We start from the raw sequence: 20,984 nt of genomic DNA on the forward strand, positions 1-20,984 counted from the left end.
AATCAAGTAGGAATAGAGAGGCGTAATTCCTCCATCTGCTCCCTGGCACACGTGAGAGGCTTTAGACAATCCCTCCAGCTGCGCAGCTCTGAAGCTCCAGCACAGTACCATCACCGCATTGTGGGTCCATCTAGTCTAGCTGTGAGAAAGGTGTTGTTTCTACAGCAAGTACTGACAGAGCTGTGGAAGACAGGCTTCTAAATGCCATCTGTCACCCAAGCAAAAGCTAACAAAACACAAAAGGAACACAGGCCAGTTGATTACAGCAGAAGGTTAGGGGATGATAATGGACAAACTGTTTCAAAGGTGGGATGCATGCAGAAAACATTACACACTTGACTGACACTGACACAATGAAGTTTGGTATGGAGTGTCCACAAACTCAGTCTGTACACTAGACCATAGAGATTATAAAGTTCTGTGTACTTTTTGGAGCATTACAAGTTATCACGGTCTATGATAGCCTACAGTACCTACACTAGCAATATATGACCAGCAGTGTGGTGTGGATGCATATTAATTATGTTTAAATATACCCTTTGTGACCAAGAGAACATTGAGATGTTGAGACTATTTATGCTTATATACACTGTTGAAATACAGACATGCATTGTTCATTTAATCTATAGGTAATTCTATAAACCTAAAGTCACTATCAGTGCAACAAAAATGAAAAAAAAAAAAAATGACAGCAACATGATAGTCTGTATGAATTATTTGAAACCTTGTTACTCCATACATTTGCAAAGGTCACATGACCTGTTTGCCTAATGAGTCGGAAGACACACATGGTTACAAACAGCACTAGCCTACAGTAAATCACTTCTACAGCATACACAGCCTACCTCTCTCTGAGAGGAGAGACCCAAACAAACTTAATCATGAATAATATACATCACAAATGTACTGGTACCTCTGGCAGATGGGTTTTATTTTTCATATATTTATGAGGATCTTTCAAAATGCATTAGGAATCCTGTATATCATAGGTACAGCATCCAGGTAGCTGAGTGAGCATAGCAACAAAAAAACATAGCCTCCGTGTCTGAACAGCTGTTAACACACACGGCCTTAATTTTATAAGCCTTCGAGAAAGTGTATGTGTGTGCCTAGTGTGTGTCTTTCTGTGTGTATGTAGTGTGCCTAATTGCTTTTCCCTTTGATGGCCAAGAGGAGAGCACTTTAACAGGCTTTAATAATCCACATTGATCTTAATGACTCTGGGATACACTTTTGTGAAATGTAAAAAGAAATGGGACACCAAGAAATTAAATTCTTAAGCAGAAGGAATGGAATGACTCAATATATTCTTGAACTGAGCCATCCAGACAAAGGAGTGAAAAAAGAGAATGACTAAATAAAACGATCAAAAGTGCTGAAAGTAAACAACAGACAGACAGGCAGACAGACAGACAGACTGAGCTAATTTTTGATGGGACACTTAAAGGTTATCTGAACCATTCCTGAAGCTATAAATCTCAAGGTCAAAATAGTGGAGGGACTCCAAAGGGAACTTTTCCTACACCGTGTGCTTTGTGCACCGACACACAAAGTGAAATCTGGCCAAATGGCTGATTACCAGCCTTGAGTTCAGACCCAGAGCCAAAAACCCTCTCAGCGACAACTCACAGACCAAAAACGAGACACATGCAGGTAAATGGTCTGCAGACATAACTGACATTATGAGTCATTCCTGTATGCTTTGTGCTCTCAAAGACTATTTTTTCACTGCTGATATTGTGCTTTAGTGTAATCCAGTCGTTGTGATTCATATTAGACTGGGATTGCATGTGAGAGGTATGAAACACCTACATGATGACAAACAGCAGCTTTTAGTCAAAAGGGTTTAGAGATTATTTTCCATTACACCCTCAACTGGTCTGCACAGCTACCGTAACCACATATATTCCCCTTTTTTGTGGAAAAAATAACAATAACGCCATCATGATCAGTTCAAGCAGCTTGATTTTAAGGGGTAAAAAGGCTATGATAGTGTTTTCTTCCTGATATACATCAAAGGCAAATAGTAAGAGACACAACAAAATGCCTAGTGTAGACTAATGGTGCTTAGTAGGCAGGACTGTGTAGTTATGTAATGCATTGCTCCTGTTTTTAATCCTGCATGACCATTGCATCATGGTGGGCCTTTAATTCTGAGGATGATGAGGCTTTAAGTTAATCTGAATCACTGACAGATAGAATATATGATATAGCTTTTCTTTCCACATTTATCATACCCAACAATTACATTAAACAGTTTTCATTGATTTTGAGAATGTACTGTCTTCAAAATGAAATTATATCCACAGTCCATCACACTAACTCTCCAGGCAAATTCTCCAGAGAATTTGCTATTGTCGCTGTGGTATATTTGTAAGTCTAAGTTATTTGGTCTCCTCTTATCACAATTACCCTTTACATTTCAGAACAGGACCGTCTCTGTTTATAAGGGTGTATGTTTGTAACGTTTGTTAAAAGGGTTTAGAGATTATTTTCACATGATAAACAGCTTTTATGTCAACTTTGGGTTGTTAGTAGAAAAATGCATTTAGTCAAAATGTAGCCTACAATGCTTTGTGACACCTTATATCGTTTATTTTCCTCAGTAACAACTGAACCACTTGTTGACTGAATGAAAATGTTTTGAGTTAACCCGGCATTTGTAGTCAACAGGGAATCATAGATGCAAATATCATGTCTAGGCCTGTACTGTATTTTGATAGGAGTGGTTTTACATTTTTTTATGCTATGTTGAAAAAAAATCAACAAAGCGTCTAAGTCCAGGTATTACAGGACATCTTACCCATCATTCACTCTTTGGAGACAGTGAACACATTATCTGGTATTATTCAAGGCTTTCATCAAATGGCTGTCAGCAACCATGCCACGGATCATATACTTTCAAAAACACTTTGGCCTGTCTGAATGCATTGATTACTTCTCTGATGAATATACTCCCCTCTTTCAGTCAAGAACAAAACATCCTGAATTTCAAATCCAATTACTGGACAGGAACTGGTCCAGTACTGACACACATATTTTAAGCCCTTTCCAACATTGTCTAGTCTCTGAGAAACGTGTCCGCAATCTGTAATATCCTGGTCAGTACCAAACAGCACATTGCAAAATTCAGATCACATTATTAGAGGCACAGTCAGGTCTGCAGCTGGCTCTCTGAACAGCCTGGTGTAGTCCTCCATTATGTGATTGGTATTAGAAGAAAAACTCTGGCCTGCCCTGTTCCTCTGGTTGGAGAGAGAGAGGAGGGTGGAACACACTGGCTTCTTTGATGCCGTTCTGACATCTGGGATGGTTGGCATTGTTCCTGCTGCTGCCTACACGCAGTGTGGCACACTGTCACAACACACTCTCCACAGCCAGCCGCACCACCACCAGAGACAAGAAGACAGTCAGATCTGATGCATTCTGATATTTATTAATTTGCCAAGCTCTCCTTCTTACAATCTTGTCTGCAGGTTGGCACACAGGCAAGTGAAGGTCATTGCTATCTTTTGGGACTGCAATTTACCAGCTGTTGTTCTTCTACATAAAGATCTTTATCATACCATTGGGACAGCAGCACTTGGAAATTGACAATTTAAACAGTGCTGCTCATGATGATGATGCATCTTAAGCAGCTACACTGCTGATAATGATAATGTACCTGAAGGCACTGTCAATGAAAATAAATGACTAAAAATTAACTATTAAAAATAAACTATTAAAATTAACATCCATCTCCTCCTTCATCAAATTCATCCACAGTTCACCATAGCCATACAGTAGGTACCATAGGTAAGAGCATAAAGGCACAAACAAGTCAGAGAGTTTTGTGTCAGTGCATCAAGGTAGACACGTGCCCATTACAAAAGCCCATAGTACACAGACCCAGGGGTCCTTGGATCAACTCATGGCAATCAGTGGGGCACAAGGGTCTCTGCAGGTGGGTCAGATAACACCTGTGGCTTTGTCAACCACTTAAAGGGATTTATGGGTGCCTCAGGGTTTTCTGACATACTCACCCACTCACAATTTCAGCAGTACAATGTGGCCACACCAACAAACACACACACACACACACACAAACACACACACACACACACAGACACACACACACACACATACACACACAATCCAATCCACCCACACACACACACACACAAACACCCCCCCCACACACACACACACACAAACATCCACCCACACACACACACACACTCACAGCATACACCGTCCCGTTTGATAGGATCGTTAAGACCAGATCCTGCCAGCAGCGGGCAGGCTTAAAGCACCACCTGCCATGCGCCAGGCTGACACATTTCCCTCCCCAAAAGCAAACACCCAACCAGATGGCCCGAACCCTGTTTCACGGCGCCACACGCTTTCCCGGCCCACCACCGGGGTGCACAGATATGGAGTTTATCTGACTGTGCAGCTGTGCTGATAGACAGCCAGGCTGTGGGGATGGAGAGGTGAGGACCGAGGGAGAGCCCTACACAGCCTCAAGGTCTACCCCTCCTCACACACACACACACACAGAGGAAACCCATCCACAGTGTGTGTGTGTGTGGGGGGGGACTTTAATCAGAAATAGCTCAAAGCATGAAAGTGACTCATTTCTTCTCCTCTCTTCCTGTCCTCTCCTTCTCTCTCTCTCTTTTTTCACTCACTCATCTCTCTCTTCCTCTCCCTGCCCAGTCTTCATCCCTCTCTCATCTATCACTAGCTCATTTCTGCCTCCACTGCCCACTTTCCCTCTTTTTCTCTATCACTCTCTCTCTCTTCTGCTCTGACACTCCATCCTTCTCTTCTCTTTTTGACACCCCCCCCATTATAACCCATCACCTACTACTTTATTACATGAATTTCATTAATAATAACAATTTACCAACAGCTGCATTGAAAACAAAATGGGCTAGATAATAAAGAAGGGCTAGATCGTTATGATTAAGAGGAAGTCACGCGGTCCTCAGTGCGTTGGCATGGCACCACTGTGTGTTTTCTTGGCATGATGTCTCTGCCTGACTAAGTCCATGTGAGCGGTGATGCACCGTGACAAAGAAATGGATGAGAGGGACACTCACACCAGCGTGCAGGGGCCAAAGTGCTGTCACCGTTAACTGTGTCATGTCTTAGGTCCGGCCTAATGGGCCAGGAAGTTCGCCGGCGTCCTCGTCTGAGGGATGAGACCGTGTCGCTGCGCTTCGCCGGTCACGCCTATTCCTGTCACGTACGAGTGTCCAACGGAACGAATGGAGTCCATATCCACAAACAAGGACTGCCATGCTTGCATGTGTGTGTACACCTACACACTCTCTCCAAAACATGAGACTCCTTTGCACAAAGCATCACCACATCCTGTATGCACATACTCATCTTACAATGTAAATATGCTGTTAAAGACAGGCACAGAGCACAGAGTGCTGCTCATATTTTTGCACACACACACTTTCTCTCTGTCTCTCTCTCTCTCTCTCACTCACACACACACACGCACACACACAAACACACACATGGCCACACATAAGCCTGCCAGCATTTCTACAGCTGAAATAGAAATGCTGTCTGGGTTATTTTGCCAGACTAATTCTAACTAGATCAGCACCTTCTGTTGCACTTTAAGGCCAAGCAAAGCACAGCACACTGAGCATGACAGTGTGAATAACAGAGCTCTTCGGAAAATGAGAAAGAGGAAAAATAAAAATAAAAAAAGGGGAACTCATAACATCAGACATGGCCTTACCCTAGAATTGTGTGCTTCTTCCTATGCAAGAGCAAGAGAGCCGGGGTAGAGTTTATGGGGTACTGATTAAATTCAGTAATTTGTGAAAGTAGCTTTACATCTTCTTCTTATCTCTGCTAATCTAGCAAAGGGTTGAAACATTGCAAAATGAACCTATCATAACAATTATTTCTCAAACGGCTCAGAGCACAAAGTGGCTAGTTCACACTTAAAAGTAAACACAGGGATCCAGAAGCAACTAAGATTATGGTCTCCATTAGTGAGTGAGATGGTTCGAAACATCGTATCTTTTACCTCTCAGACCCTTGGAAGACTTCTTTAGAGCACACATAACACTACAAATACTTCTTCGCGATTTTGAGCGATTTTCATTAGGTTGCCACATGTTGAAAGATAGGATACTGTGATAATAAGCCATAATAGGATCCATAATAGGATCATAATCAAAGTCAGTAACGGTTAGTCTTTTCTGTATTAATAAAATGGTTGGTTAAACAATTAGAATGGCACATGATGTCATGGGCCATGATGACAACGTGATACTGGGTTGGGTTTAATTTTTGTGAAAGGATCCTGAGAGCCTACTGTTCTTGTTGGATAATGGACTTCTGTGGTCAGTACCAGAATGTGTGTTCAGGCCTAGCACCAAGTCAACGCATGTTAACCTGAGTTAAGGTGTGCAGTAAAGCTCAACGGCGATACATTTTTTTTAAGATGTCATGGGCCTCGTCGAGTCAGCGTCAGAAAGTTACCTTCTGCATAAGCTACATGGGCATACTATTAGCTTTACTGCTTCATAGCCTACAGCATACCGATTAGGCTAGGCAATCAAAATGATTATACTACGGTTATGTATAGTAGCCTAAACCATGTCAGGAAATAGACTGCATCGTGTCGTGTCTCACCCTATTAGGTTACCGTGACTTTCTCATGCAGATGTGATGCGACTAAGACGCGTCGTTTCTTGTATTTTTCCCACAGTGACATAGCTTACCATGTGTGTCCTTATAGGAGGGCAAGCTTATGTCTTGCAGCACGTCGCTCCATCCTTCCTCCTCTGCCTGCGTGCTGGAGACGGAGCCGGGAGGACCGCAGTTATGACTACTCCCTGTATCACCTGCCCGGACATCATCCGCGTTGGTTTCCGTGGTGTAGTTATCCGAATTAGAATCAGCCGAGGTGCTGTAGAAAGGGTTGTCGCTGCTGTCGTCGCCCGACTCCCCGAACACATCGTCTGAAATTTGCAAGCTCTCGTAGCGGGAACGGGCCGCTTCTAGAAGTGACAGCGCCTTTCTCCCGCACTCAGCCATCGCTCGATGATCGCCTCTAGTAATTTAGAGCGGCCGCAATTCGGCATGCAACTGACCACCTTTGAAACAAACCTTCGAGATGTGCAATGCTTAGCCTACTGTCCACTCCCTCTGCTCGTTAAACCGCTCTGTTGGTAACGCCGACTTCAGAGCAGGTGCTTGGCTACGCGTTTAAAAAGAATCTCATGGAACACGCGTGGGCAGGAGAGAGGAGCTGTCCCCACCAAGGGTACTGAAATCACCCCCACCATACGACGAGAGACCTTAAAGTATCAATATTTATCACAGCGCCGAGCATCCGGGACTGGGCGTGCTGTCCCTTACTGTAGACGACTCAATGAATCGCCGGCCTCCCCAGGAATCACCTGACCCGGTTTTTTTTATTCTGCCCAATGGCAGTGATGTTTGACATTAACGTCAAACCTTCAGTAATGCTGAAGGAATAGGCTATGCTTTTATCCAGATATATTCCGCGTAGGCTAGTTTAGCCTACAGCATAGGGTCATTTTTATGTTATGTTTAAATTAGGTTTGTTGTTTTATAGATTATGTTAATGAATGTCATTAAAGTGTGTCTTGATTATTCAGAAGTTTATACGACCTATACCATTTTGTTCCCTACTGTATAAAATTGAAATGACCTTGGTAGAGAGGTCAGTAGGCTAGGCCTATGGGAGGGGTTTAACTCATAGTAGTCTAGAAAAAAAAAGGTGTTCCATTGCCAGCGACTCGGCTACTAGTCACATTAGTAGTACTAGTGTTCTATATACAGTCTATGACTAGTCAACACTGCATTAATTCTGGCGCCCAGCAGGGTACGCCATGTCATTGCGCTCATTTTCTCTGAGTATTCTGTTCTTACTCGTTGGTATAGGCTTATGCCATGTTTGCGGAAGTGAAGTCAAATTGCTTCCCGACTGTTCCCGACACGCAAAAGATGAGGTAGCATAGTTTAAACCAGGAACCATATCAAACGTTAACTTATTTCATAGAGATTCAGGTTTCTTGAAGAACTATGAATCTTCCTAAGGGACCCGATTCGCTTTGTTTTGACAAAGACGAATTTATGAAGGTAAGACATGATCATGTATGCTAGACTGTAAATATGCTAACCAGCTAGTAAGTTATCATGAATACAACGAGACCAGTAGCTAAATCTCATCGTTAGATACCATCTAGCTAAAGTCTCTCACATTAAATAATGTTCCCTCGTACAACTATTACGCACGTGAGCGTGTGCTATTTGACTGATCAGATGATGCTAAAATATAGAGTTTACAGTCATACGAAGGAGCGACAAATGAGAGATAACGTTAATGCTGAATGAATGTCACTGAAGTGTCAGTGGAGTAGCTAGCAGCTGATCACTGCAAAAGCGAGGCTTAGATGTGCGATAAATGAATGCAGTTGCTTTTCAGTTGCACGTTACACGACTGTCTGCCTCGAACAAGTTAGCATTGCCTCAGAGTCAAGATGTCATAGTGAAATGCATGTGTCATAGGATGACTTCGACGTGGATCGCTTCGTTTCGGAGTGCAGGAAACGCGTGTCTTTGGAGGAGATGCGTGAAGACCTGGAGTTCTACTACAAGCTCCTCAAAACAGCAATGGTTGAACTCATCAACAAAGACTATGCAGACTTTGTCAACCTTTCCACCAACCTTGTGAGTGTCTGGATTCAATCCAGTCATTGGCATACTTACTGACAGTCACCATTACAAACAGATGGTTTTCATGTCCACAAGTCAGAATCTCTCTCATGGGCATGTCATGTCAGAAAGTGACATAGTCTGAGTGCATTTTCTGGTTTGTGAGTTTTATTTTCATCCATGTTTATCTTGTAGGTTGGAATGGATAAAGCCCTAAACCAGCTGTCTGTACCCTTGGGCCAGTTAAGAGAAGAAGTGCTGGTACTGTTTCCATCCAGTTCTTTCATATGTACTTTTGCCTTGTGGAGTAGTTTAAAACACAAAAAAGCACACATGATGACATTAAACTACCTAATTGCATGAACATACATGAAAATTAACATCAGCATTTAGGCGAGCTGTATTGGATACCAATGGCATATGTCACTTGTGCATCTAACAGAGCCTTAGGACATCGGTCCATGAAGTCATCGAAGCCATAGACACCCTGTTATCCAAACAAGACGATATTCAAAGGAAAAAGGTTGGCTGTCTTTCTCATATTTCATTTGGTTGTGATTTCTTGATGTGGTAGACATTTTGGTTTGTTGATATCCCTATTTATGCCATGCCAATTTAGCACTAAAAGTTGATCAGTAATTAACTTTACACTCTGCTGCAGATGTGCGTGATGAGACTCATCCAAGTGGTGAGATCAGTTGAGAAGATAGAAAAGATTCTCCACACTCAGAACTCCAAAGACAACACCTCTCTTGAGACAAGCAGGTAAGGCTATCAGATACTGTCCATTGGCAGGAACTGTATATTTACATTGAGCCCATATTGCTTTCCTTCACCTAACTGTGTCAAATACTTTGAATCACCACAGTTTAGCTGAGTAGCATAGAAGTAAAAAGCAAAGACCATCAAAATGCTATTACTAAAATAAAGATCCATATAAATATCCAAGGACCCAGTTACAATCAATGGAACCAGCCTTATCACATGTCAAGGACAAGTTTATGTTATGACTAGTATGCAAGGTGACAAAACATCTAATAATTTGTTCCTGATATTTTCATGCAGCCCTCTTGTAGCTGGGCAGATTCTGGAGCGGATTGCCACTGAGTTTAACCAGCTGCAGTTCCATGCAGTCCAGAGCAAAGGCATGCCTCTTTTGGACAAAGTGCGGCCGGTGAGCATGCCCTCAAACAAACAAAAAAGTTTTAAATATGTACATCTTTCTCTGGCTTGCACCAGTTCCTGTCTGTTATTCAGAAGTACAGTTTACGACAACATTCTTAAAGACCAATAGGAGACTTTTAACATTCAGCAAGAATATCCCTAAAATGTAGTGAAGTTTAGTAATGAATATGACTGGCCTTGAATCTTAAACTCTAGAAGTGATGGTATTACTCTGCTATTGGGTTTGAACTCCTGTCTGCGTGTTCATGTTCATGTCTGGTTGTGCTGTGTCTGTCTCAGAGGATAGCAGGCATCACGGCTATGCTCCAGCAGTCTCTAGAGGGACTCCTGATTCAGGGGCTTCAGACCTCCAATATGGATATCGTGCGGCACTGCCTGCGTACCTACGCCACCATCGACAAGACCCGGGACGCAGAAGCCCTGGTGGGCCAGGTCATGGTGAAGCCCTACATGGATGAGGTACTTCCAGCAGTTGATTCAGATACAATTGGAAGTTGTTGATCACTTATCATCAAGGATATAATTCAACACTTGGAACATATGGTATGCTCAGCCTTGCCTTGCCCATGAATATGGAATCTATCAGTACCTCAGTAAATTCTAAAAATGATCTATGACATGTCAGCTGTGCATGTTCTTTTGAATTAGGGCACCCAGTACATTACTCCCCAGTGTGTCATGGTCTGCAGTTCAGCATCCCCATGTTGACTCCAATGACACAGTTCCTCACTGCGCTCTCCTCTGCCGCCCCTTGCAGATCATAAGTGAGCAGTTTGTGAAGTCCAGCCCCAGTGGCCTGCAGGTGATGTACACCAAGCTGCTGGAGTTTGTGCCACACCGCTGCAGGCTGCTCAGGGAGGTGACAGGAGGAGCCATATCCAGGTGTGTGCAGACATGTAGCTCACCTGTGGGCAGGAACTGACAACAGACACCTGAGCTTTCCCTCTGATATATGTAGATATACACACTGCCGTTCAAAAGTGTGAGGTCACTTAGAAATGTCTATTCCACTCCATTATAGACAGAATACCAGCTGAGATCAGTTGCATTGTTTTTTTTTCATCAGGGCAGCAGTTTTCAGATTACATTATGTGCTTATGATTGCAGAAGGGCTCTCCAATGTTTTCTCAGTTAGCCTTTTAAAATGATATCAGATTAGCAAACAGAATGTGCCTTTGGAACATTGGATGAATGGTTGCTGATAATGGGCAATGTAGATATTGCATTAAAGATCAGCCATTTTTTTTCTACAACAGTCATTTATAACATTAATGATAAAAACAAGGACATTTCTAAGTGACCCCAAACTTTTGAACGGTAGTGTATGCATTTGATAGATATATATACATACATTCATAGGGAGTGTCAGTCCATTTGAAGGACCTCTACTTTAGTGTTGTCATGTAAGAACATCAGTAAGTCTGCTTTGAAATATTTTCTAAAATCGAGACATAAAATACCTTTGCCTTTTCTACATTCAATATGTGAGATTTGAGGCTAGAATGCAATTTGCATCCTAGAATAAACATGATTTACTTGCACATCCAATACATGGTAAGTGCATTGGTAAGTAATTTTAATGTCTCAGGGTTTTGTTTTAAGTGATAGCTGGGCAGTGGTTAAGTGCTTTGTAAAGTTGCACTCATTCATCAAGTTGACATTCACTGTTTATGTAATTCAAATATTAATTTCAGTGTTGGCTTGGCATAAAAGGTCATAATGCAGCAGCTGGTGTGCTCTGTGCACACTGTAGTGTAGAGACTGCCCTATGTGCCCTCCTCCTGTGCAGATATTGCCCTATGTGCCCTCCTCCTGTGCAGATACTGCCCTATGTGCCCTCCTCCTGTGCACACTGTAGTGTAGATACTGCCCTATGTGCCCACCTCCTGTGCTTGCCCATTGGAAGCCCTTTCAATGGCTGCTTCTCTCTCCCCAGTGACAAAGCTGACATTGTGCCTGGCTATGACTTCCTGGTGAATTCGGTATGGCCTGAGATGATAAAGGCCGTTGAGGAGAGGCTCCCTTTTCTCTTCAATCCTGGCAACCCGGACGTCTTCTACGAGGTTAGAGACACGCGTGACTGGCATTCCCACACATGGCCTTCCACCACTTTGGAAGGAGAGACATTGTGCATGTATGATGTTATAATGTGTTGTGTACACAAAAACTCCAAAGATATGATGCAATAAAACATAATAGAATTCATGAGCACATGTAGAGTTAGCACTGCAAAAAACATCAAACCACTCAAGGTCCAAATCCAACTTTTTACCACATAGACTTCTGGGATTGACGGACTATTATATTGCTTTTGACTTGGCTCTTATATACCTTATATTTGGATGAGTAAGAATGTTTCATGATGTGATGTAGTCGTGACTCTCTTTCTCTTTCTCTCTCTTTCTTTCTCTCCCCTCCCCTCCCCTCCTATGACAGAGGTACGCCATCACCATGGACTTTGTGGGGAAGTTCGAGCGTCAGTGTGGCTCGCAGGCGAGCGTCAAGCGACTGCGCGCGCACCCCTCCTACCAGAGCTTCCACAACAAGTGGAACCTGCCCGTCTACTTCCAGCTCAGGTGGGTGAGGTCCTCCTACTCCAGCCTTCTTGTGCCTCCTGCTCATCCTGCTGCTGGGTTTGGCTCGGTGTCAGCTCAGTGTCGGCGCAGTGTCGGCTCAGTGTCGGCTGGCGCTTGGCTCTGCTCCAGACCTCCCTGTGTAAACATTCTGGGGTGGAGCTTGCACGGTTGGTCAAAGATTAGAGCTAATGGTGGAGTGCACAGCAATTTTAAATTCCATTGAAAAAGAATTGATCTTGGGACATGTAGTTTTGTCCGTGATTAACTACAATAGCTCCACCTCCCTGTACAGAGATTGTTCACTGTTCTCCCATAAAAATCTTCTCCCATCCGTTTCCAGCCATTTATCTCATGGCTTTTTTACTCACATTCTCTCTCTTTTCCTTCCCCAACTAATGTGCTCCTTATCATACTTTCTCTATTTCTCTCTCTCTCTCTCCTCCTCTAAATATAAGTTGGAAAGTCTATACAGATAAGTAAGTAAGTAAGTAAGAATTTGTAAGCCCCTGTATGTGTTCTGCAGTGGCACATGAATAGCCAGACTGACTGGAAGGCAGCATTTTTCTCTCTTCTCCTTTTAACTTGTTCCAAAAGGCCTCCAGCTCACCCAGTGCTAGAGAGAAGATAGCCATATAGATGCAGTCCTCCAGTCTCTCTGTCTATATGGAGCAAAGCCACAGAGAGACCTATGCTGATGTGTTTTCTATGTATTGCAAATGGGCTCTATGACTCAACTCTGTTGCTCTCTGCGTGAGAATACCAATGCAGTGCACCAGATTATAGACCTCATCATAGATCCCCGGGCTGCTTCTTTGCGGTATATCCAGTCCTGTGGGGTGCTATTTTAAGTGATTGATGTTAGCCCGCTATACACTTTATGAACAGCAGGCTTATTGCCTGCTGCTGACTGGATTTATTTGCTGCCGGCTAGGTGGAATTAGTTTCTGGGCTTGTGATTCTCAGAACTCCAAATAGCCAAGAATGGGCTCAGATTCCCTTATAGTTCAGGATAGTGGTTAGTGATGATATTTCCAATTAAATTAAGTACAGGGTATCTTCAGTACCTGAGTGATAAAGTATGGACATTGAAATCAGAGATGTATATTGATCTAATAGTTTGTTCTAATAGTAGCTTAATGTTATTTATTTAGCTATTAATAGCTGTTGTTGTTTTTCTAAACATCTTTTTATTATGTACAGATAAAATGTCTTTCTCAGTAAAAATGTAGTAGTGTATGCATAAGTCAATTATTTTTCTGAACTTTTGGAGAAGTCTGATATTATGTTTGAACACCACTTCTGTGATTTACACACAGGTGAGGTATCAGATAGCTTAAGGCGCCTTTGACTCAATAATGTAGGAGCCGGTTGTCATATTCATCAATACCTGGCCGCTGGTCATTTGCTGGTGCCCTGGTAATTCCCTTATTTCTATCGTCTGTTTTACGTGCTTTGGGGGCAGATCTAGACTCTGAACTTGTTCCCATGCAAAAGTCATGACTGTCAGAGTGTTTATTTTCTCTGCCATCCATTCACTCTTCCCTTTGTAAATTTCCTTTACACGTGATGTCAATAGAAAGCACTGTTAGTAAATGACTAAGGCATGATGACGCTGTGCCACACAAAGCCAGCGTGTAGTGTGGGGGTTCGGAGTTCCGGAGGTGTCCAACGTCAGCGTTGTACTCACTGTGCCCATGCTCTGTTTGTCGCTCTGCTCAAATTTCAAAATGTAAAGTCCAGCCAAACACAACTGTTTGTTTTGTTATCTAATAGTGTCTCTCTTGCTCACTATCTTCCCGTCTCTCTTTTCCTCATGGGTTTCCTAATCCTGTTACTTTCCATTGGGATTAATGTACTTGCCTTTGTGAGATGCCAAGGTTTACCTTGCAAAGTAGGCTGTGTGTAAAATGTTCTATGTACTTTTGCCTTCAAAGCTACTTCTCACCTTTTACCTAGTTTCTCCTGTTTTTGTTCATGTTGCTCTTGGCTTTGAGTTGGTGGCTTTCTGTCTTGTACAAGTGGCTGTGTTGTGTCCACAGGTCGGAGGTGATTGTAGTGATTATTCAGTGTTCTACAGTATGAACCTTGCTCAGTGCAACTCTATCTCAATTGTGTTGCTCTCAGCTGTAGAACATAGTATGAGAGACTCTTCCCCCACCACCTCAATTCCGCCAAAATTGTGACCATTTGGTATAGCAACACTTTGCTTTGGTGACCATTTTTGGTATAGCAAGACTTTAAGACTGATACAAACATCATTGTCAGTGACCGTGCTCCTTCACACACAGTTTCACTTTCATGTAATGCAAACATTATCATTTTTTCAATCACTTCGGCATTAGGCTACAGTAGGGCTGTCACTTTACGTTCGAAAATCGATTGCAGAAGTTTCGAAAACTAAAATAGGGAATCGATTTTAACCAAATATGTACACTATTAATTTTAAACGAATTAAACAAAATTCACAAACAAGAATATAAAAGAATTCCGAAGTGCAGTAAGCATTGCGAAAGCTAAAAAGAAAATTCCCACCAATTTTACGCACCGGAAACAGTTGTTTCAATCAGCTGCTGTGCTGCTCGTGGTTTGCCAAAAATGGAGGACAAGGCGATCAACCTGTGCGACATGTAGAGAGAAGAGTAATAGGCCCTAATAACTTGAGGAGTTCGATGTGGAAGTACATCTAATCGTAAACACAGCTACGTTGAAGCCTGGTAATGTTTGTCACTGATGTAATGGCAGTATACTCGGCTTATTGTTTTTCGAGAATGTAGTACTTCTGTTTGTCATTGGGCATGAAACTTCACGCCAATAAATCATCAGAAATATTGCTGGCTTGCGTCTACAAGCGCCCTCTTTACGTTCGTCCTAATGCCTGTTCTTTTTTTGTGGATTGGCCTATATTGGCGTTGAAAATGGAAACGTCTTTAGACATGAAAAATCGATTTTACAATCGATTCAATGAACTCTTATGTCTCAAAAATCGAACAGGATTTTTTCACAAAAGTGACAGCCCTAGGCTACAGCTACATTCCTAGCAGAGGAATCTAGTTCCTTTTGTTGTAGTACTCTGTACACACATCATTGTTAGTGGAGAGGAATGTCTTTAAATTTCATAAAAAAGTTTATTTTTTGTTATTGTGAGAATATGTTGAAGGTATACAGAGCAGAACACACATGACACTACTAGAGACTTTTTCCAAAGCATCCATTGTCCCATTCTACCCATCATTAGCACTAACAAAGCTCCATCTCTGTCTTTTCACCCTGCTGTTGTCCTCAGTTCATCACAGACATTGCTTGTTTACACTGTGTGCCTTCATTGTTTTGCAGATATAAGGAAATTGCCGGCAGTTTGGAGAACGCCATTGCTGATGGCCTGGATGCTGCACCAGGTTAGTGATGGATTGATGGTGGCCTAGTGCCAATGGATCTATTCCATTATTATTTCATGCTGAAAATTAGATAATGGTTTAGTCAGAGCTGTCAATTAAAGTACAAAGTTGTATCAGTCAAATCAGTTGTGGTGTAGATGTTTTTAGTATCTGAATGAATGAGGGATATGTCATAGTATGCTGTTTAGCAGAGGACAGGACTTTCATATCAGTTGAATCATATAAGTATGAATTAAACGCTTTTTTCATATTTCCTTCTTTCACTGTTCATCCCCTCTCTCCTCTCTCCTGTGTCCATAGTTGGGAGTGTGTATCACCTGCAGGTGTCTCAGGTGTTGTGGGGGTGTGTGTGTCGCTGCTGGGCAGAGAGGATCTACCTGGCCCCACTGGCACATCGCTTCTGGAAACTCACGCTGCAGCTGCTCGCCCGCTATGCCAAGTGTGTCACTGAGGTCAGACTCAACACCCCACACTGACAAGCTCGTAGCTTAGTGCACCCTGCAGAGACCCAGCAACTCAAGCTCCTGACACAAAGTGTCATCTGATGTCACTGTATTCCAGCATTACTGTAGCCCCTTTAACATCACAGTACTGTTGCATCACTGTTATCTCACCAGATACCACAGTCCCAGTCAGGGATCAATGTTAACTTTTAAAAGTGGTTGGCAGCCAGGTATGAGGTCAAAGCCAACCAAATCTGGTTGCCACTTGCAACAATTTGGTAGCCAAGGGCAACCAGACAACCATTAATGTGGAGCCCTGGTCCAAGTTACATCTTTAGACAACGTTTAATACAGTTTCACTGCCACTTCATCTCATTAGTAAATAACAGGCTTTAAATAGAAAAAACTACAAACTGTTTCATCCCACACATGGATGGCTCATGACTAACTGAATTTTCTATGAGGTCATGTCCCATGTTCCAGTCTTCTGTGACACACACACACACACACACACACACACACACACACACACAGACACACAGCCGTTCCTGTAATTATTTCTGAACAATAGATTGTAATACCCTCATTGTTTCTGATAGATGTTATTTCTGACATGCATGACCACATGTGAGGATTTCTTCTGTTCTCTTACCCACTGTGTCTAGGTGCTGACGAAAACACCCTCCACTGAAACCCCCAAAGACCCTGTGAGACCCCTGCCCAGCTCCGCCTCGTCCACGTCCAGTCGCACATCTCAGGATGCCGACAGTGAGAGCGGCGGTCCGGCCTCACTCTCCACCAAACAGCTGGTCTTCATCGCAGCAGATGTGGACAAACTCCAGGAGCAGGTATCCAGGTCCCTCTGAAGGATACTGAATTACATGGCTGCCATGGTTAAAAAGCAGCAGGCTGACATAATCTGGATGTTTTGTCATGTTTTTCCAGATTCCTCAAATCTCTGAGATGATCAGAGAGAGACTTGAGGCCATTGGGTTTAAAAACTTCCCCATCGTCTCAGGTAGGCCTTTCATCAGAGTATTAACAGAGCTGACATGAATTATGCATTAATAGTCTCAAAGAAAAGGTTGGCTCTCTTGTTTATTTGTGGACATAGGTCTTTATATTAATGCTATTTGTGCATTGTGTGTTTGTTTGTCTCTGCCAGAGGCCCTGGAGGACTCCAAAGCCTCTCTGTCTAGCTGTCTGCCCACCCTCAGTGCCCGCATGACTCAGCATCTGACTGAGCGATGCTTCCGCTTCCTCAAAAGTGCCTCCGAAGTGCCTCGCCTCTACAGACGGACCAATAAGGTGAGATGCAGCTGGACTGCGTGGAGTTGATGCAGTGTTTGACGTTTAGAATTTGTGGCCGTGGAATCAAACTGTGATGGATGCTGCTTGTGAAGCAACATTTGTACATTTTGATTAATGTTGGGGAATTCATCTCATCAAAGGGTTTGGGTTACCATTTCATCAAACATTGCTTCTGAGAAGATTTAAGCTTTGCATTTTATTCTACGCAGAGCACCAACTAAAAAGCACCAAAATCACAACCTCAAAAGTAAACTGACCAGCAAGTATTTGTTTTGATTGGACAGGAAGTGCCCACGAGGGCGTCGGCCTACATGGATAACGCTCTGCGGCCGCTGCACCAGCTGGTTAGCGACTCCAGGGACTTGGTGAAGGCCGCGCTCATGCAGGAGTGGCTACGAGTGACCCTGTCCGACTGCACCCACAGGTAACTCCGCCACAGAGGGAACACCATGAAAGATTCATTCAGATCTGTGGGTAAAATAAGCACAGACCTTCAAAGTGTCTAGACTCCAAAAAGAGTTGTGCCTAGAGATGCGGGACATCATCCTTCTGCAGTGTGTTGAAAACCAAAGTACTCAGAAATTCTTTCTGACACGTAATGAACTCTTTAAGAAGTTGCTGTATATAGGCCATATTATTTACTGATCTTAATCTCTGCAGTTTTCTGTCTTGAAGCACACATGCTAACATTGAATTCAATCAGATTCCCCTCTACTGAATTTTACAGATCAGTTAGGCATCAGTAATAACTTTATAATATGTGCATTGCATTGCACTAAAATAAAGACCTCTTTATCCACATAGTGACATGTTTGATATTATTTTTAGGTGTATGTACATTAAATGTATTTAATTATATTTCTTTACATTAAAGAAGAGCTCATGTCCCGCTTACTGTATATCTCATCCTTATAACCGTGCAGGTACTATGAGACCATCTCGGACGTGTTGAGCTCGGTCAGGAAGATGGAGGAGAGTCTGAAGCGTCTGAAGCAGGCAAGGAAGACCACTGCAGCCAGCACCAGCGGCAACAACGGCGGGCCCAGCGACGACAGCAAGATCCGCCTGCAGCTGGCCCTGGACGTGGAGTACCTGGGTGAACAGGTGAGATGGACGGTCACTGCTCGGTGCTCATCGTTTTCTCTTTCAGGGCTTTGGAGTATTTCTGTATTTCTGGTATTTGATTTGGCAAAAAGTCACTGTGGTGTAGACACTAATCTTTTAATCCAATACTGTTCCTGCTTGGAAGGGTTTTGGAACTCTCATTGCCATGAGAAATGAAAAGTTTTCATACATCATTATAAACTGCCCAGACAAATGGTCAGTGCCATTGGAAATTACCTTTTAGAATTTCCAGTGTCTCACTTTACATATCTGAAAATAACTGGTGAAGAGATGTGACTAGAGCTCATATTCACACATCAAAGGTATCGTAACACCCCCAATTATCACCACTTTTGTTCAGAAATTCTAAAACAACGATGTTTTTTAACACTTCAAAATAACATTTGCTAAATTAACCTGACATTTTTCAGTAGCCATAGGTGTGTAGATTTGAACAAACTCTGGTTTGTTTGTTAACGGGAGCATTTACTGCCTGAAATATCCGATTTTGTTTACCACATTTCGGAGTTATAGTGCTGGCCTGATGGGTCGCCTATTTACACCGTTTCAACGGCACATGAACGGTTAGACCGAGAATTCTCGTTGTGAAATTAAAATTCCACTGGAGCTCCAAGTGGTTGTGTACACACAGCCTTACAACACTGTCTACAGCTCTTTGAGTCACGTTAAAATGTCATTTTTGGTACATAGCTAATTTAGATACACCTATGGTGTGGGTGGTTGCGTTTCTTTAGGAGTCTGCTGTCTTGATTTGTATAGAAAAGGATATTAAGTGACACATACACGCAAGACGGTGGAAATACGGGACCGACGGTAATAGGGGGAGTTCCGATACAGTCAGACTGTTTCCTGTGTGATGTTCTATGCTATTATTACAGTAACCTTATGGGGGTAAAAGGCAGAGTATGACGCCTCTTGTAAAAACTACAGGATGTGGTTAAAGCGGGGATCACACTGACCAGTGGCTATGTAAACCGTTTGTGCTACTTAGGACCGAGAGAGAACTTATTATGGACTGAGCGTTGCGTTACGTTTGCCACTGCTGCTTGCCACTGGCCAGAGATCCCCGCCTAACACTGGATGTCACATACATGGAAAAACTAATCATGTGACCTTCCATACATTTGGAACTTGTTTAACCAATGGTAGAAGTGTCTTAACCTTGCACTAACCCATAACCATTATCTGCAGGAAGGTTCATGCTTGTTATGTATATTTCAGAGAGATCTTTTAGTCTGGACATGTGTAGTGTTTGTCTTGTGCTTTATTCATGTGTCCACTCCTGTATGTTTCAGATCCAGAAGATGGGCCTGGAGCCCGCGAATATCTCCATGTTCTCATCTCTGCTTGATCTGGTGCGAGAGGCCAGAGACTTGGCTGCTGCTGAGTGAGGGATCCCTGGGGGGGGGGTCCTTTTTCTGCACTACTGCACTGGCACCAGGGGCGTCAGAGGGGTGCCTGATCAAAAATGCCAGGTCATGGAGACCTGCACTCGATCCTTGGGAGTATGATTTAGGCGCTAAAGCACATTACAAGACTGTTCTATTCCCAAGTATTTTTTTTTTCTTATTTAAGGAGTCTACATGTTTTTGTTTGTTTATTTCTTTTTGTCACTGCAGGTCACTTGAGAAATTGAAGAACTAACATCTGGCCAAAGTCCAATCCCCCTTTTTTCCAGTGAACTCTACAATACTGTGTCACCACTACACTGCACGTCACTGCAGTTTGTCTTCGGCACAAGTGTCCCCATGTCAGACCAGATCTGTTTAGGGCCAAAGGTACGGAAGGCAATAACTCCAACCAAACTACTAAAGAGCACCAGCCTTTGGCTTCAGGCTTAAGGCCGATGCTGAAACAGGCTGGTATGCCATTTGCAGCTTCTTTGCCCATAAGGGAGGCTAATGTGAACTCACTGCACTGGAGATCTGTAAGATTGATCTCTTCACAGTCTAAACCGCTGATTTGTTTGTTCAAGCTTTTATTTCTCTTGTTGAAGTGGGCCAGATGGTGTTTAGCAGTGGCTCTCACTGTTACTACTGAGGCTTTCCGAATGGAAGGGAAATACAAGGGGTTGCTAAGAGGCATATTCTCAAGAGTCTGGGTAGGGGGCTCTGACTGATATTTCATTGTTGAAGAATGAAGATTGTGTAAATTACAAAATGAAAGATTATGCCTTTAACAATAAAATGTTTGCTACAACTGATTTGGTTGATTTGGTGTATGTAATGTCCTCCAGCCTGTAGATTATC

The 20,984-nt window shown here is 42.9% G+C and overlaps 2 protein-coding genes across 2 annotated transcripts in view; one reads left to right on the forward strand and one right to left on the reverse strand.

Annotated features, from left to right (window-relative positions):
* The window catches only part of pgbd5 (piggyBac transposable element derived 5), a 20,212-nt gene extending 12,714 nt beyond the window's left edge, over positions 1-7,498 (reverse strand). The window contains exon 1 of the mRNA XM_048269449.1: positions 6,738-7,498. Within this exon, the coding sequence (XP_048125406.1) occupies positions 6,738-7,053 (316 nt within the window). The 5' untranslated portion in view covers positions 7,054-7,498. The remainder of the gene's footprint in view (positions 1-6,737) is intronic.
* Positions 7,499-7,812: 314 nt separating this feature from the next.
* On the forward strand, positions 7,813-20,938 carry cog2 (component of oligomeric golgi complex 2). The gene is made up of 18 exons (XM_048270483.1): positions 7,813-8,124; positions 8,554-8,715; positions 8,896-8,961; positions 9,143-9,223; positions 9,362-9,465; positions 9,766-9,874; positions 10,165-10,344; positions 10,643-10,767; positions 11,822-11,948; positions 12,322-12,461; positions 15,795-15,856; positions 16,157-16,308; positions 16,965-17,147; positions 17,245-17,317; positions 17,465-17,607; positions 17,895-18,034; positions 18,534-18,714; positions 20,031-20,938. The coding sequence occupies exons 1-18, from the start codon at positions 8,068-8,070 to the stop codon at positions 20,124-20,126; spliced, it is 2,181 nt and encodes a 726-aa protein (XP_048126440.1). The 5' UTR covers positions 7,813-8,067; the 3' UTR covers positions 20,127-20,938.
* Positions 20,939-20,984: the final 46 nt, after the last annotated feature.

This window comes from Alosa alosa, chromosome 18 (genome assembly GCF_017589495.1).
Source record: "Alosa alosa isolate M-15738 ecotype Scorff River chromosome 18, AALO_Geno_1.1, whole genome shotgun sequence".
Lineage (NCBI taxonomy): Eukaryota > Metazoa > Chordata > Actinopteri > Clupeiformes > Clupeidae > Alosa > Alosa alosa.